A 15,429-nucleotide genomic window follows, 5' to 3' on the forward strand; every position below is an offset into this window, starting at 1 on the left:
TTGGTTATCATTTTTTTTGTATGTTTCTCTTTACAGTTGCTGGTTCTGGTGCTAATCTCCAACCTCTCGTTCCTCTGGTAATTTTTGGAGCGACCTATGCCCTTCTGACCCTCATGCACACATTATCCTGCTTGTCCTAACCCGCCATGTAACCACAAAAGAGGAGAGAGATGGAAAGGACCCAGAATGACAGCAAGCAATCGAGATAGGGAGATATGGAGAAAGGGAACAGCATGAGAAAACGGAGCATCTATTTAAAAAGAGTCACAATAAAGCAACAAAGAAACCAAAACACAGCCGAGAGGAATCATCATCTCTTCTCAGTGCCACTGAAGGACACCACACTGTGATCATCATCCTCTTCCCATGGAGACCCTGTGTCTAAAGGCACAGGAGATCTTGAATGAAACAACCCCAGAACATAGCAGAGCAAAATGGACCGGGTTTGGACATGAACAACTACTTAAACAGGAACAATACAAACAGTGTCAGAATTTCAGAAGTAAATAAAGTGAAAAATAAAATATGCACCATAGCAATATTATCTCATAATTTATCAAATCTAGGGAGTCTTGTGTTTGAGATGCAGAATATGCCCAAGTACTCTATCATCATTGGTTATTGATGGTTCATTGATTGATTTGGTTGGGTTTACGAAAGGCTTTGGTTTATGTAAAAAGGCTTTATATTTGGGCATTGTCTGAGATATAGAACTAGTATGAGCTAAAACAAAATTCACTTGCCAAAGCCTTTAGTAAATGCAGTCAATTTTGTCTTTGTTGCCGATGCCTGTTTGTCTGCTGTGATTCTCTGGATTGATTCATATTTATGTAAATTTCTCAATGAAATGAAGTCCACAGCTATACCTTAGCCAATTATTGAGCAACTGTGATTTGCGATATAAGAAACCACTTGAATATGTGACAGTTATCACTAAAATGTTGAAATGTTGTTTTGAGAATGTGGCATTGTATTAGAGTTTGTTGAGGTTATTCAAAATGGCAATGATCACAAACACCCACAATGCAAGTTTTTTTTTTTTTCCAATTCATCCATTTTTTTTTTTTTTACAGAGTATTGATGTCTGAATGATGTGAAAAAAAGTGTTTCAGTAACACATAGCAGTAAAATGTAGAATGTTAATGCATATGTGTATAATATTCTGAAAACACTCTTGGGTGCTTAAGTAAAATTAAAATATATTTGGCAATTGTTTTGATCCTGTCAAAAGAAAAGGAATAAGAATTATTATTGGTGGCACTCTGTGGTGTCTCCAAAAACACTATTTCTAGGGTATAGTCGAATTCAAAGGACTCCATCAGTGTCAGTGATATGTAAAAGGGCATTCCATTCAGATCAAATAATTAAATGGATGTTTGAGGAAGAATAAAAAAATCCCAGACTTTAATTCTGTGGTTCATGCACAAAACATCGTCCACTGTGTGTATTTTGATGTGTATGTTTGCCCAACATGCAAATTGGACCTAAAAGATGAGGGTCAAAAAAAGTTCGTACTGTAGCCTTGGAGCAACCATTCCATTAAAGTGGAACAGTTTTCTCGTAATAAACTAAGATATTCTTATAAATTCAAGAAGTGTTTCCATGCAACGGATTCGTATCTTTGTTATACTGAGGTCGTATCAATAGAAGTGCTTGTTTCGAGTGCGTTGATTTCTGAAGTGTGAGTGTGTGTGTACATGTGTGCATTCGTGTGTATTCGTGCGTGCTTACGTATAAGCGCGCTCATACGTGTATGTTTCACGTCGCTAAGGCGACCGCTTCGGAGGCGGTTCCTTGCATCCGACTTCGAGAAAAAAACTGAAACCTTCCAGCTATCGTAAGATATAACCTTCTCTACCTCAATTCTAACTCAAACCTGTGGCGAACCTGTTTTTACACATCGCTTTAGGTGGTCTGCAAGAAATAAATGTCATTCGGACTGACGTCCTGAGAACTATTCTCAAAAGATGAACTGGAATTGTGCAGGTGAGAACCTCTCCGCTCTACTCCTAAGGTTTAGATATAGTGAGCCTCAGGCACAGTAACAAAATGACATAACAGACTTAGTCTTAGTGTTATTATTAGCCACACAAGGATTTAAAGCCTGTTTCGGTTGAAGAAATGAATCAGGCATGTAGGTCTAACGTTAAATAAATATTGCAGAATTAGAAATCTAAGTAGGCTACAAGAGAAATGTGAAGTCGTGCTGGTGTATAATTTCAATAGTGCTTCCAACCAATGTTGGTATCATTCTCTTGGATACTGGCTGTGTAGTTTAGTCACTTGTAAGAAATATATTGCATATTACTATTAGTGTTTCCGTGTTTGGTAAGGAGAAATATGTAAACGCTGAGATTGACTGACATCATGATATGCCATTTGCTTTTAGCTCTTCCTTCCTCTCTCTCTCTCTGTTTCTCTAATGCAATTTCCATTATCCACTAGCAGAGTGTCTAGAGTGACCTTGCTCCACTTCCTCTCAGAATTGATACTGTTTGGTGTAATATGAGACATACTGTAGACCACATCTCACGTTTTTCGGCCTTCGTTGTGTGTTAATGTGCACTTAAATAGTCTACTAGTGTGAGCTGTTTAACAGGCCCGAGCAATATCAACTACTTTTAACATATAACTGTTATTCGGCTTTTTTTCTTTCTCACTGTCATTACTTTACAGTCTTGGCCCCTTGACGGTTTGCACTACCCAGAGGCAGAGCCTCCCTAATTCAGCATGTCTCCTGTGTCTTCTCCGAAATATTCATCAGGGTCAACGCTCCTCTCTCACTACGGGCCCTTCGACCAAACCCTGAGCTGTAACCGCACACAGGTCCTTTCCTCTAGCAGGTATGGTGCTCCCACCTCTCGATACCTCAGCTCCAGCCCCTGTCAGGCCCGAGCACATAACTACCCTCGGGAGATGGAGAGAGGCCGAACTGACCCTCAGTCAGACCTCAGGGTTTGCCGTGCCGACGCCTCCAGCAGGCTCCAGGTCAGAGGTCAAGTGAACGCGGTGAGGGGCCGCTCCACTTCCCGGCCCGTGTTCCCACCTGCGTCTCCCCTGTCTTTGCGGCGCCGGTCTGTGAGCTACTCAGATCTTGCCCAGGAGCTGGTGCTACTGGACATCAGCGACCCCCCATCGCCCCCAACCAGGCAGCACAGAGTAGGCCGAGAGGGGCCAGAGAGGAACCGTGGAGTTCTTTTCAGGAACTTAGAGGTCAGTGATCACATATACTTTTTTAAGGAGGTTTATGAATGTTTTGACCTGGTACAAAATGCTGTTCCATCCATGTTATAAATCCTGGATTGACTTATTTGGAAATTTGTAGTCTGGGAAGGTGATTGCTTTCATAATAACACATTCCAAATAATATATATCCTGTGGTTTAATAGTTGTCAAGTTTATTTTGCAAGTGTACTGTATGTGATGAGACATCAGATGGTGTAAGAATCATTATAAGCACTAGAGGGCAGCAGTGTTTTTTCTACTACAGGATAAACCTTCTTTTACTCCAGGCTGTATGGTTGCTTCTTCTTATTTTTTCCAGTATTCGAAAAGACGCTCTGGAAACTAATGCAATTTTGATAACGGGGTCTGAAACAAGAAAGGAACTGGTAACAAGAAAGACCTTTTAATACATTTTAATTAAATCTGTTCCAACACACCCTGATCTTTGACCAAGTTGGAGACTCTGCCTGGGCTTGTTTTATTGTGGGGCAGGTTTACAGTGTTCTGAAGTCTCTATGGTTACTTTCAGAGACTGATTTATGTCCAACTCCTCAATTCAATCCAGTGCTTAAATATTTAATGTGCATGTGCAGACTCACTACTTTCTCTGTTGTTGCTTGAAATTCCTCCTTTCCTTTGTATGTTCAGTTTACATAGTGATTTAATTGGATCTCATTCAGGACACCTTTTATTTCTGCTGTGACAACGCAGCACAAGCCCTTTTCTTTCTTTCTTTTATCTAATACCTCACCCTCTGTCCTTTGGGAGTGGTTGTTTAGGAGAAAGTGATTAAGTTCTGCTTTTGTGTTCACCTGTTCAGATTCTCTACACATGACTATGTTGACAGTGCAAACTCTCTGTTTTGGTTTACGTAATCCTGATAATGATATGGGGACACGGCAGATGTGTACAAGAGATTCCTTAGGATGTCCTTACACTAGCATGTAAGGCCACAAGAAATATGAAAGATTTTCTTAGCGTGTGTGCTAATGAGTTAAAATCAAACGGATTAGAGTATATACTAATTCTAGACTGTCTGCCTAAGGGATGTCAGTGAGCAGTGTGGGCACTGACATATTATGTTTAATTAGTTACAGCAGATGATTCATAATGTCAACTCTGGCAAGGGTGTCAGTATACAGTTTATAGGGTGACAGCAGAGGCTTAACTCACAAATGCAGTTTTTTTCTATTTTCTTCAGAAATGGGTGTTACTGTATTTGTTATTAAGGCTTTTATCCATGATGTGTGTGACTTTGATTACCGCCCCATCGATAAATCTCAGCTCCAACGGGGAAAATAACAGTCTGCCTGCACCTGACACCTGAGCAACAAACTCACACCCAAACACACTTAAATAAATATCCGCTCTCGATCAAAGAGGTTTACGCAGAATACTAATAGTCTGTGCCCTCAAAAGCAAACACACAAGCAATACAAACAATCCCCTTTTTCCTTTTACCTACATACACATTCCAGAGTACCTTTGTCACATCAGGAGATTCCCAGAGAACTTTGTCCAGAGACGAGAGGCTGTGATCACCCCGGCAACCAAACACTGCGTGAGATGATGAGTCAGGCCCTGAGAGAATTTAAGTGTATTATTGGTTTATGATGAAAGGGGAATGTGTGGTTGCTGCTTGATTGAGGGAGAGTGCAAGGTTTTACGTGGAGCTGCAGCCCGAACTCTGCCCGAGGTGCTCTTGAGCCACTTAAAGTTGGGAAAAGAAAAATGTCATATGTGCTTTACAGTACATCCACTGGGCTGTAAAGTTTACACAATAGAGTGCAATGGGTCCCCTGCTGTACTTTGAACATAATTCGAGTCCTTGTAAGAACACCCAGGGACCTGTGAGTTACGTAAGTCACAGAGACTGTAGTAGCGCAGCAAAACTGCAGCGACCTTTGAGTCATTTCAAGGACAGTAGAGTTGTAAAGACTCCAGAAGGTTGTTTAAGGCAACGATAAGATCATTAGCACACACTGTACTTTTCTTCAAATGGATGTCAAGGCCAATTGGTCAACCTAGGTCCTAAGTGTTAGCAGTGGCAGTTCAGCGCCATTGGTATTAGTTCATTTTTTGATTAGCTGTTTGATGTGGAGAGAATAGACGACTTCCAGAGACGCCCTTATGAAGAAGAGAGGATGCAGACTACCAGGGCATCCATGACCTAAATCACGTAGGGCGAATTAGGCAGTCGCACAGACATGCTCAGCCTCACAGACACAGACACTCACACACACACACACACACACACACACACACACACACACACACACACACACACACACACACACACACACACACACACACCCACACACACACACACACACACACACACATTTAAATACATCAGTAGGACTACAAGACAATATGCAAATACTTTGGTAAGAGTCAATGGCAAGGTAACAGGTTTACATGGCCCAAATGCTCGTACCAATACATAATTTATAAGAGTAAGCACGGAACATTTACACGGAACTGAGTGCAATTATAAACATCATGCAGGTAAAGGACACACACACACACACACACACACTCTCTCTCTCACACACTCTCACATACAGAAACGAGTGCAACTGAGATCCTGCTGCATCTGAAAGTGTAGCGTATGTCATGGGGCAGTGGGAGATGTGTGTGGATAACTCTGACTGGGCGGGATAAGGCCACAGGCAGTCGGGTCGTCAGGTCTTGTGACGATGAGGAACTCTCTAATCATCCCAATGCATCTCTCTCTTACATACCATACAGTTCAACTCCGTGAGCTCTGTGGTTGACTTTCGTAACCTAGAAGCTCTAGTCCTTTGACAACCATTGCATCAAACATTCTTACTGGGCAGAAATATAAAACCGGCGATTTCTGTTATTTAAATCATATTCATATGAATTCATTGTATGCTTTTGAAGTTATATTTTGAGATAATGCTATGGGCAAATGATAATACCAGCTAAACCTGACAGAGGTAAAGATGTCATCTGACATTTCAGCAGTCCCTTATAGCATGCCATTCCTTATAAGGAAACAAACTAAAAACATCAAAACAATGGCCTCTGTAAACTGTGTCTTTGTTACAGCTAGTTCCAAATCCACATTAAGGGACACTTCATTTCACTTTGTGTGGTTTCGTATGATACATATTGAAACATTAATTTCTGTGCAGAGCAGAGATTAGCTGACTTTCACAGAAATGGTGTGATCAAATGATGCAAGTCTTTGGAAAGGTGCAGACCCAAATTCCTCAGATTACTTGTGGTGCATGCTTTAATTCATGGTGGTAGAAATGCCTCTAAAAGGAGGCCTTCTCTGCTTCAGTTCAAGTAGGGTCACATCAGGCATCCCAGTGTGCTATCCTAAAACAAAGCCCTTTCTCATGCAATTAAAGGCATTCTTTTTATATATCATTACTGCTGATAACAAATACATTATTTAAGTATATATCCTAGATTAAGCTAGGGCTTTTTCCAGGGCTGTGTGTGGCACACATTTTAATTAAAAAGGCCTACTGTATGCAACTTCGACCTATATGACATTGTAAGGTAACATTGGGTAACAGATTGTGTGTGTGTGTGTGTGTGTGTCTGTATTTGGTTTCCGTGTGTATGTGTGTGTGTATGTGTTTTTGTGTGTGTGTGTGCCCTTAGTTCAAGTGGTCCCTGATGTAGAGTACACGGAATCCTATGGATATGGAGATGATGGCGAGGAGATAAATAGTGGTCTCAAAAACTGCTGGTCTCATTTCACAGAGCAGGATTTTGTGTGTCTTCCTGCATGGACGTCTGTGATCCCTGTTTATGAGTGGTTTTGGTAATGTGACAAGGCCCAAATAAATGCTGGGTCAGCTCAGGTCAGACACACATACACACACACACACTCACACACTCCTCTGTCCTGTCCCTCTGTAATCCCGACTCCAGCTGTCACTGTAAAACCTCAGACTCCCCTTCTGAATATGAAATTGCATTCAAATACATTTCACACACTGGCACATTCTGTCTTTGCACCAGCCCCCTCGCATCGAGTCAGAGGAACTGGTCAACACCAGACATTAACAGTAACCGCGGTAACAGTTATAATGATGTGGACATGATGTGGACATGATGTGACGAGAGTTCCGCATGAGTAAATGGAGTGTAGCGTTCCACTCTCTCCCCTGCTTATGCTGCCCTCCTGTCTTTATATAACTGGGAATTATCCACTGTGTGGTTTTAACACAGGCTTGTGCCCCGGGCAACGTCAGTGGACAGCAGAACAAGTAAACTGTTGTTTTATATTTTTACCCCACAAAGCATATCAGTGCGTGAGTGGTCTCTCTCTCTCTCTCTCTCTCTCTCTCTCTCTCTCTCTCTCTCTCTCTCTCTCTCCTCACTCTTTCTCTCTGTGTGTGTGTGTGTGTGTGTGTGTGTGTGTGTGTGTGTGTGTGTGTGTGTGTGTGTGTGTGTGTGTGTGTGTGTGTATATGTGTGCCTTTAGGAATTAGGAAATCATAGAGAAGTTGATTGTCAAATATGACCTGAGAGTGGAATTGTTCTAAATAAAGCACACTCGACAGACTGAAATGAATGAAGACATCAGCAAAGTTCATACTGCATCCTCACCAGTTTTAATGCTTAAGAATCTGCTTTAAAATGTATTCTCAAGACTGGAGCTGGAAATGTTCACCCTCTTTGGCCAGGTGCACAGAGCAATGATAAAGGTTCCCACATACGTCTCAGCCCTGGTGAGTTTGTTCCCTCTCTGTTTGTTGTGGACACACGCCAGGTCAGTTGGGTAGACAATCACCACACCTTCCATTGGTCTGCGGAGGTTTAACTTCAGGGCCTTTGAGTTTTTAATTTCTTCGTTGCCATCTACGCCCTCTCCCTCTCTCTCTCCATCCACTCTTTCACTCTCTCCCTCCCCCTTTCCTTTCATGCCCGGGCCTGTCCCGAGTCCCTCCCCGTACCGCGCAGCAGATTACCCCTCTCCTGGTTACTCATTTGCAGGGCACATGTCTTCAAACAGCTGCTCTGGTAAGGCTGACTGGTAAAACATTTAATATTACGTAAAGAGCTGCTGGACTTTTACCAGAGAAACTGAGGCCAAAGTACCTCAGGATTTCCTATCCAAATCCCAGGTCCACTAAAGAACCTTTCCCCCTGTACTCACCTATTATTCCAGTGTAGTTTGTTTTGGTCCCCCTGTGTCCCTGTTGCTCATTCGTACTGTTCAGTCCTGCAGCCTGAGTGAGAATGATATTTGGGATCATTGCGCGCAGCTTTAGCCATCGGCAATTTGTATCGTTTCATTTTTGTTTCAACTATCTCTGCAGTGGTGATATAGAAGTTACAATGGCAGAAATTACACCCTTAATCGGTTATGTCACAAAAAATATAACATTTAACACACTGGCAGGAAAAATGGCTCTCAGATCGATGTGTGATAATTGAATTACAATACGATTACAGTAACTGGGTTCGTTTTAGCCAAAGATTATAGGGCAGAAATGTTGGAGTGAGCATTTTCTAAAACTTTTGAGTAAGATATAACTTTATTTTCAATGCATCTACTGTACTTTTAGCTAAAGGTTTCTGTCGAATTCCTATAACAGGTAGCCTGGATCATTCATAGAGCCACAGTGAATGAATGGATCAACTCAATGAGTTGTAGCTGAATCTACTGGTCCTTTGGGGATCTCAAGGAAGACGGTGAAATTACTTGCTGTTGTCTTTTAGATGTTTCTTTTTGCATTCTGGTACAAAGTAATTGGCTTCCATTTTGATGGTCTTGCTTACTAGTTGGCTGTCTGAAGTCCAGGTGACAGACTGATGCTCCATTGAACTTTTTCATGCTAATAAGGCCCCAATATGGGTTGTGAAATCATCTTCTACATCTCTATAAAGACTGATTGTGATAGATCATTAACAATGATACATTCTATACAGTATGGAGAAATATACTTTTAATGTGTGTCCTGTGTGTTCCATATTCAAATCTACACACTAACCAACAATTTTGGACCATTTTCAAGGTCGGATGAATAGTTCCCAAACTGCAGTTCGGTTTGCGGTGAGAAGGCCTCAGATAAAGTAGAAGTCAACACAGTTTTATTCCTATGTGTCCTTCACCAGGGGTGTCGGTCGTTCTCGTTGTCTTCTCCACTCTCCTCACAAGACCTGAGACATTCCTGAAGATCAGACAGATCACCGGTGAGATAGCTAGTCTGCGTGTCAGGTGACAGTTTGACCATCTTTGAAAGTTGCACCTCAATGGACTCATCTCTTATGGGTGATTCCTTTCTTGAGTTGAGGGTCAGTTCTTAATGTCAGCCATTATTTCCCACAATAGGGTAAAGCTGAACTGCCAGGGGTTATCACCACCACTGTTGTTGACACAGTGGGTCTTAGTTAGAGGTTTAGTCTTTCATTCTTTCACAGGCAAACATTGAAATCTGAAACAACCTAATTTAAACTGAACTTACAAATGTTGTTTTAATGTCGAAGACTGCACTGATACAACTTAAGCGAAGTTACATTATCAGTCTGTCATCAGATATTAATCAATTACATTCTAACTAAAGTCAGGATACATGATCTTTGAAAAATAACAAAAGCGGTGGTGCAACGAGAAGACTAAGATAACAACAAGTCTACAGTTAACCCGCAGCTATCAAGTCTGATAAATTCCACGTATTTAACTACTAAATAATAACCTCAATCTTCCCCAATTGAGAGCTCCAGAATGCCTGCATTACGCAGTGTCATCTGCAGGGAACCAATCGGATCTGTCAATGCGTCATTGACACCACAGTCACATACTGTGCCTTGCAGTGGTACAACCTGTTCACCCTCATAGCTATGTCACTATCGCTCTGGTTACGCTTTTGGCAGAGTGCTATGTACTTACTAGGCTGTGATGCTGCGAACCGGGCCACCGTTTTAGAAGGCACTTGTGACTGCAGCCTGTCACTCAGGCCAGCACTCGACCTGTCAGTTTGACTTTCAGAGAGGCCCAGGCTCCGCACTGGAAAGCTATTTCAGAAGGCCTGGTCCACACTGACTCACTGCAGTGGTCCCGGTGACATCACTCCGTCACGTCTGCTCCCGGAGGCTTAGAATAGAATGAGCTCCGCCTGCATACACGCTCTCGCATGTGATGGAGAGGAGGAGAAAAACACTTGTTACCTCTATCTTTGTCTCTGTCTGTCTTGCTCTCTGTGTCTATCTCTCTCTCTCTCTCTCTCTCTCTTTCTCTCTCTCCCTCACTGTCTCTCTCTCACACACACACACACACTCACTCACTCTGTTTGTCCTGTGTGTCTCTTTGTATGTACCTACCATCATGGATCTGTACATGCAGAGAAATGTACAGTTTATCAGGGAATCTCATAGGTATGCTATGTCTAGGATATAGAAATGTAGTCAGAATGAAGCTGTGACTTTACCTGAGGACATGCATTGATTGTCAAGTTAAGGACAAAATCTATGCTTTCTATTAGCTCCGACATCCAAAGGAGTTCTCCAGAGGAGTAAATCGTCCAGCAGCCATTGGAGTAGGCACCAAAACAAAACACGTCTTGAGTGCCAGAGAAAAAGAATGTTTATGCACTGGGCATATGTGGCTTGACCTGCCTATACCCAGATTAATGACCAGTGAAGTTGGACTGCCATTGAGGAGGCCCTTTGTGCAACACCGCTGGCCCTGAATTCTAATTAGCTCACTTATGTAAACATGTTTCTTCACATTGAGCACTGCCTTTGTTATTGCAGGCTTGTGTAATAGACTTAGAGTTCACTTACAGCGAATAGGAAAGTATATATGTTTTTAGTTTTTTCCTCCCTCTCACTGGTCCAGGGATCCAAAGATGTCGCTGCACCGGGGCCCCCCTAGAACCCCCCACCCGGCTCTGTTGAATGTCTCCCTCTCTTTGGCCGTAAACAAATGGCTCAATAACAGCAGGGGATTAGTTGGCATCTGTGACTCACAAGCATAAATGGACAAACATACACCAATACATGTAGCACTGCAGGGTGTGAAAAATTCTCCTCTTTGCTGGTCTGTGTGTGTGTAAGAGAGAGAGACAGCGAGTGAGTGAGAAAGACAGAGAGAGTTATTTGCGATGTATTTGTTTGTGAGCTGGGAATGGTAGTCAGATGATCATGGTCTAGCCACCTATTGTTGTCATTCCCCCAAAATGACAAATGAAGTCATCTCACAGATCTATTACAGATGATGTATGACTCATTGCCCAAGCAGTCTGTAAACATCACTTGTAACATGACTTACATAACGTTGATTCAGAGGGGCATTTCTTAAAGGCACCCAGTGCAACTTTATGTAAACATTCAATGAAAAATAAACATTCAATTTCTAGTCTTTTTTACACGTAGTAAGTTTCAATAACTCCATACCATTACATATCGACATTCAAGGAGCAAAGATGAGACGTCGTTGTGTGGTGAGAACTGATAGAAAATCTTAAACAACAACAATCGCCGGTGGGTAGAAGCCATTTTTCCATTGACTGGAAGCCTGCTTTATTTATTGTAGGTTACAAAAAATAAAGAAATGGCGGCGATTGTTGTTGTTATCGATTTTCTATCAGTTCTCACCACACAACGACGTGTCATCTTTGCTGCTTGAATGTCGGTATGTAATGGTATGGAGTTATTGAAACTTACTACGTGTAAAAAAGACTGGAAATTGAATGTTTATTTTTAAGCCTCGAAAGTTGCACTGGGTGCCTTTAAGATGAATGCAATTATTCGTGCAGAATGGTCAAGCTCAGTGTCGTTTTTTGATGCTGGTTACATAATGGCTGAATGGCTGAAAATGGGTGAAAAGAAAGACTTTTGTCACACTTATTGAAAGACCAAACAAGTAGACCCTGGAGTGGGGCAGTGGGCTGATTTGAAGAGTGAAAAGGAGCATGCCTATAAAGTATGCTTTGCATGTGATGGGGGTATTGGTATCTCTGGGGACACATGTTTAATTGGCCGTATTCATTCTCAAATAGGTTAAGTTGGGTAAGTGCCAAAGTTTTAGTTACTTTATTAGCCGTGACAGACATTACATTTGCATTTTATGTAATTTGCTTTAGATAAAGTGGTGCAATGCAATTGCAAGCTGTTATGGTGGAGGCACAATACCAGCGGTGTCTTTGGTACCATGCCAAATAGTCATTTTCATGAGATAAACTGGTAATAAGATGTCATAGCCCCTGTCAAATGACATTAAATTGGGTGGACATCCACATTGCTTTGTCAAATAAATGGCATGACCACAACATAACTCAAAAGAAGTGAGAGGCCACTCTCACTCTGCCCTGTTTTTCTATTTGAGACAGGGCAATATATATCAATGATGTCCAAGTACACGTTCATTATGAAAAACATGGTTCAGCAAACAGAGAATTCCACTGACTCAGGTCTGCGCCAGCAGCATCCCCCTGTTAGTAATCTGGCCTAAAGTTAAATAAGGTGGACTTTATCGTAATGTTCACATGCTTTTTTTTAGAGCCTGTGACTCACTAAAGCAGAACTGAGATCTAAGAAGCCTAATGATCAGTTCACAGATTCATCTCCTGTAAGATAATCAATTAATTTGTTTGTGTGCCTGCCTGCTTTGTGGAACAGAATGTGATTGTCCTCCAGCTTATTTAAGGTTCTCCTCTCCCCTACAGCGAACCTCTTATCATTCTGCACATACAGAGGATTTGCTGTGGCCGTAGCTGAATGCATACCAAGCAGGTCTTTGTTGAGCTTTTTTCCTTGGCACATGACTACAGCAGTAAGGTTCTGTTAGGTTTTAAGAGTAAAATGTTTCATGCAGTTCACCTCATAAAGTAGTGTTATCAGAACATCTGTTATCAGTAAGAGTTCTCTAATGTTTTTTTTTTTTAATGTAGCCTGGATCGTAGGCCCACAGCCAATTGAACATGAGGGAGATAAGATATACTCTGAGGAGGATGTAATAGTACTTCAAGGTGTTCCCTGTGTAAGTCTAGCCATTACCCCCCTGAAACCTCCCCATTCCTTCGAGGTGAATGTGAGAAGGTCTCGTCCTCTGGTGTCTGACGTCTAGCGAGCATGAGGCACGCTGTGACGTCTGTTCTGAGCGGAGGGGGCGTGGGTGTGCTGTAGTAAAACTGAAATGAATTCCGACTTCTGAACATTGCAATAGCGACACATGAGAAGGGAGGAAGCACTGCATGTTCCTCCGTCCATATAGCAAATGGACCTTAATGTAATGTTTTTTGAATAGTGTCTCTTCATATCCGGATTATTTATTACCTTTATGTAACCTGCTTGCTACCTCTAGTCTATGCATCATCAGCGGACGATTCTTCAGATTTACCAGCGGTCTGCCTCTCCATGCTCACTGGCAATTTTTGGACAGTTTGTCATCGAGAATAAGGCTACAGCGAATAAAGGAGTGGAACAAATCCCCTGCGGCACCGGCATTCCCTTCAGTTTTGGAGAAGGGAATAGGCTACTCCGGGAATATACTGCTGACTCAAGACCAGCCCCGGTGTGCGGCAACCAAAAAAAAAGACTTCATTAGTTTTCGAGCTGATCGACTAAACATCGTTCAGAGTCATGCCGAGTATGCGACAGTCGTACACTGTCACTGTCCCGGAGGACCCTCCGGCGGCCGCTTTCCCCTTCCACAAACAGGACCTGCGTAGAAAGAGTCCGCAGATCTCTAGGTCTATGCTGGTGTCCACATTTGTCGGGCTCCTCATTAACCAAGCCAAGGTGAGTGCTGTCAACTGCGTTTAGGCTACACTGTGACAAAGCAAAACGATCTAGAGAGACTCTTGAGGAATTCTACGTGCATCAGACGTGTTCCATTTCAATTAACCCCAGCACTACGGTGCTTTCACAAAGCCTATTGCAAGTTATGTAATGTATATGTTCTGTTTAGTGTGAGAAACGTGTCTGTAGGTGCCTGCTTTATTGCTCGAGAGGACTTTCGGCCGGCTAATGACCCAAAATGGCTTAAGTCTGCACAACAGAGAACTGAGGCAGCCGATATTGTTTGTAAACCATTTGATTGACCTGGCACGCCAAAGATCAGTTTCTTTCCCAGTATTATGCATCATATACGAAGCATTTCGTCCTTGTTCAGGGCTTGTAGGCAATGAAGTGATAACTTTGCAACCAGAAAAGGCTGACAATCTGATTACGACCGTCTGTGTCTTGTCCATGTGAAGAACAGCTCCGATGCAAAGATCCTTCCTGATAAGGAGACTGGCATGTGTCAAATTGAAAAAGCTTGCTGCAAACCCACGTTGTGCTCCATTCCGTTACGTAACACAGGTGGCTCAATGGCTTTGGCCTCGCAGAAGCGGCCTGCCACGTTGTCCTGCTTTTGTTTGGATTTAAGTTAAAACACAATGCTGGCTCATGGTTACAAAGCCTGACACTAACCTAACATCATTGGGTTTGAAGCCGAATTAAGTCCTTTCAACACCACCCGAGCATATATTGGGTCAGTGTTCAACTTGAACTCTGCTGTTGATTCATTATCAAATTGCAATATAGCGTGCACCTTTTAAGCCTGCCATTATAAGAATAGTAAAACGATGGGTAGTACACATGGGTAGTAAATTATAATAAGCAAGTGTGTTTTGGTTCTTCCAATCGGAACAGAGTTGGAGATAGATATCTTTCCAGGTGTTTGCAGTGTAACCACAAAATGCTTTGCAACCCTGTTGCTGAAATAATTAGGACTCAACATTACATAAGCGTCAGAGAAGTAGCAGATAAGGAAGTCTCTAAGAGTGTGCTTTATCAGTGTACCGTGGATAACATACCGGTTGTTCGGAATGCTGAGGGCAAGTGCTGCAGGAAACCATGCCATAATAAGGCACCTGCTCACTGAAGCAGTGTACTCAGTCTGACCTCTGATCAGTAAAGGTCCCTGCAGGATAAATAAGGACTGAAGCAGTATACTCGGTCTGACCTCTGATCAAATAAGGGTCCCTAAAAGATAAATAAGGACTGAAGCAGTGTACTCAGTCTGACCTCCGATCAGTAAAGGTCCCTGAAGGATAAATAAGGACTGAAGCAGTATACTCGGTCTGACCTCTGATCAGTAAAGGTCCCTGCAGGATAAATAGGGACTGATTATAGAGGTGAAATCACTTTTTTTTTTTTTTTTATTTAGAAAGATTGACTCTATCAACACAACCTGTCTAGACCACGTGTGTGTGTGTGTGTGTGT

General features: G+C 42.3%; 2 protein-coding genes across 2 annotated transcripts in view; both read left to right on the forward strand.

Annotated features, from left to right (window-relative positions):
• tecta (tectorin alpha) overlaps positions 1-166 on the forward strand; it is a 41,393-nt gene extending 41,227 nt beyond the window's left edge. The window contains exon 35 of the mRNA XM_080844933.1: positions 37-166. Coding sequence (XP_080701059.1) covers positions 37-140 — 104 coding nt within the window. The 3' untranslated portion in view covers positions 141-166. The remainder of the gene's footprint in view (positions 1-36) is intronic.
• Positions 167-13,396: 13,230 nt separating this feature from the next.
• Positions 13,397-15,429, forward strand: part of usp2b (ubiquitin specific peptidase 2b) — an 8,406-nt gene continuing 6,373 nt past the window's right edge. Inside the window, exon 1 of the mRNA XM_080849490.1 lies at positions 13,397-13,958. Coding sequence (XP_080705616.1) covers positions 13,800-13,958 — 159 coding nt within the window. The 5' untranslated portion in view covers positions 13,397-13,799. The remainder of the gene's footprint in view (positions 13,959-15,429) is intronic.

Source organism: Sprattus sprattus (genome assembly GCF_963457725.1).
Source record: "Sprattus sprattus genome assembly, chromosome: 1".
In the NCBI taxonomy this organism is placed as follows: domain Eukaryota; kingdom Metazoa; phylum Chordata; class Actinopteri; order Clupeiformes; family Clupeidae; genus Sprattus; species Sprattus sprattus.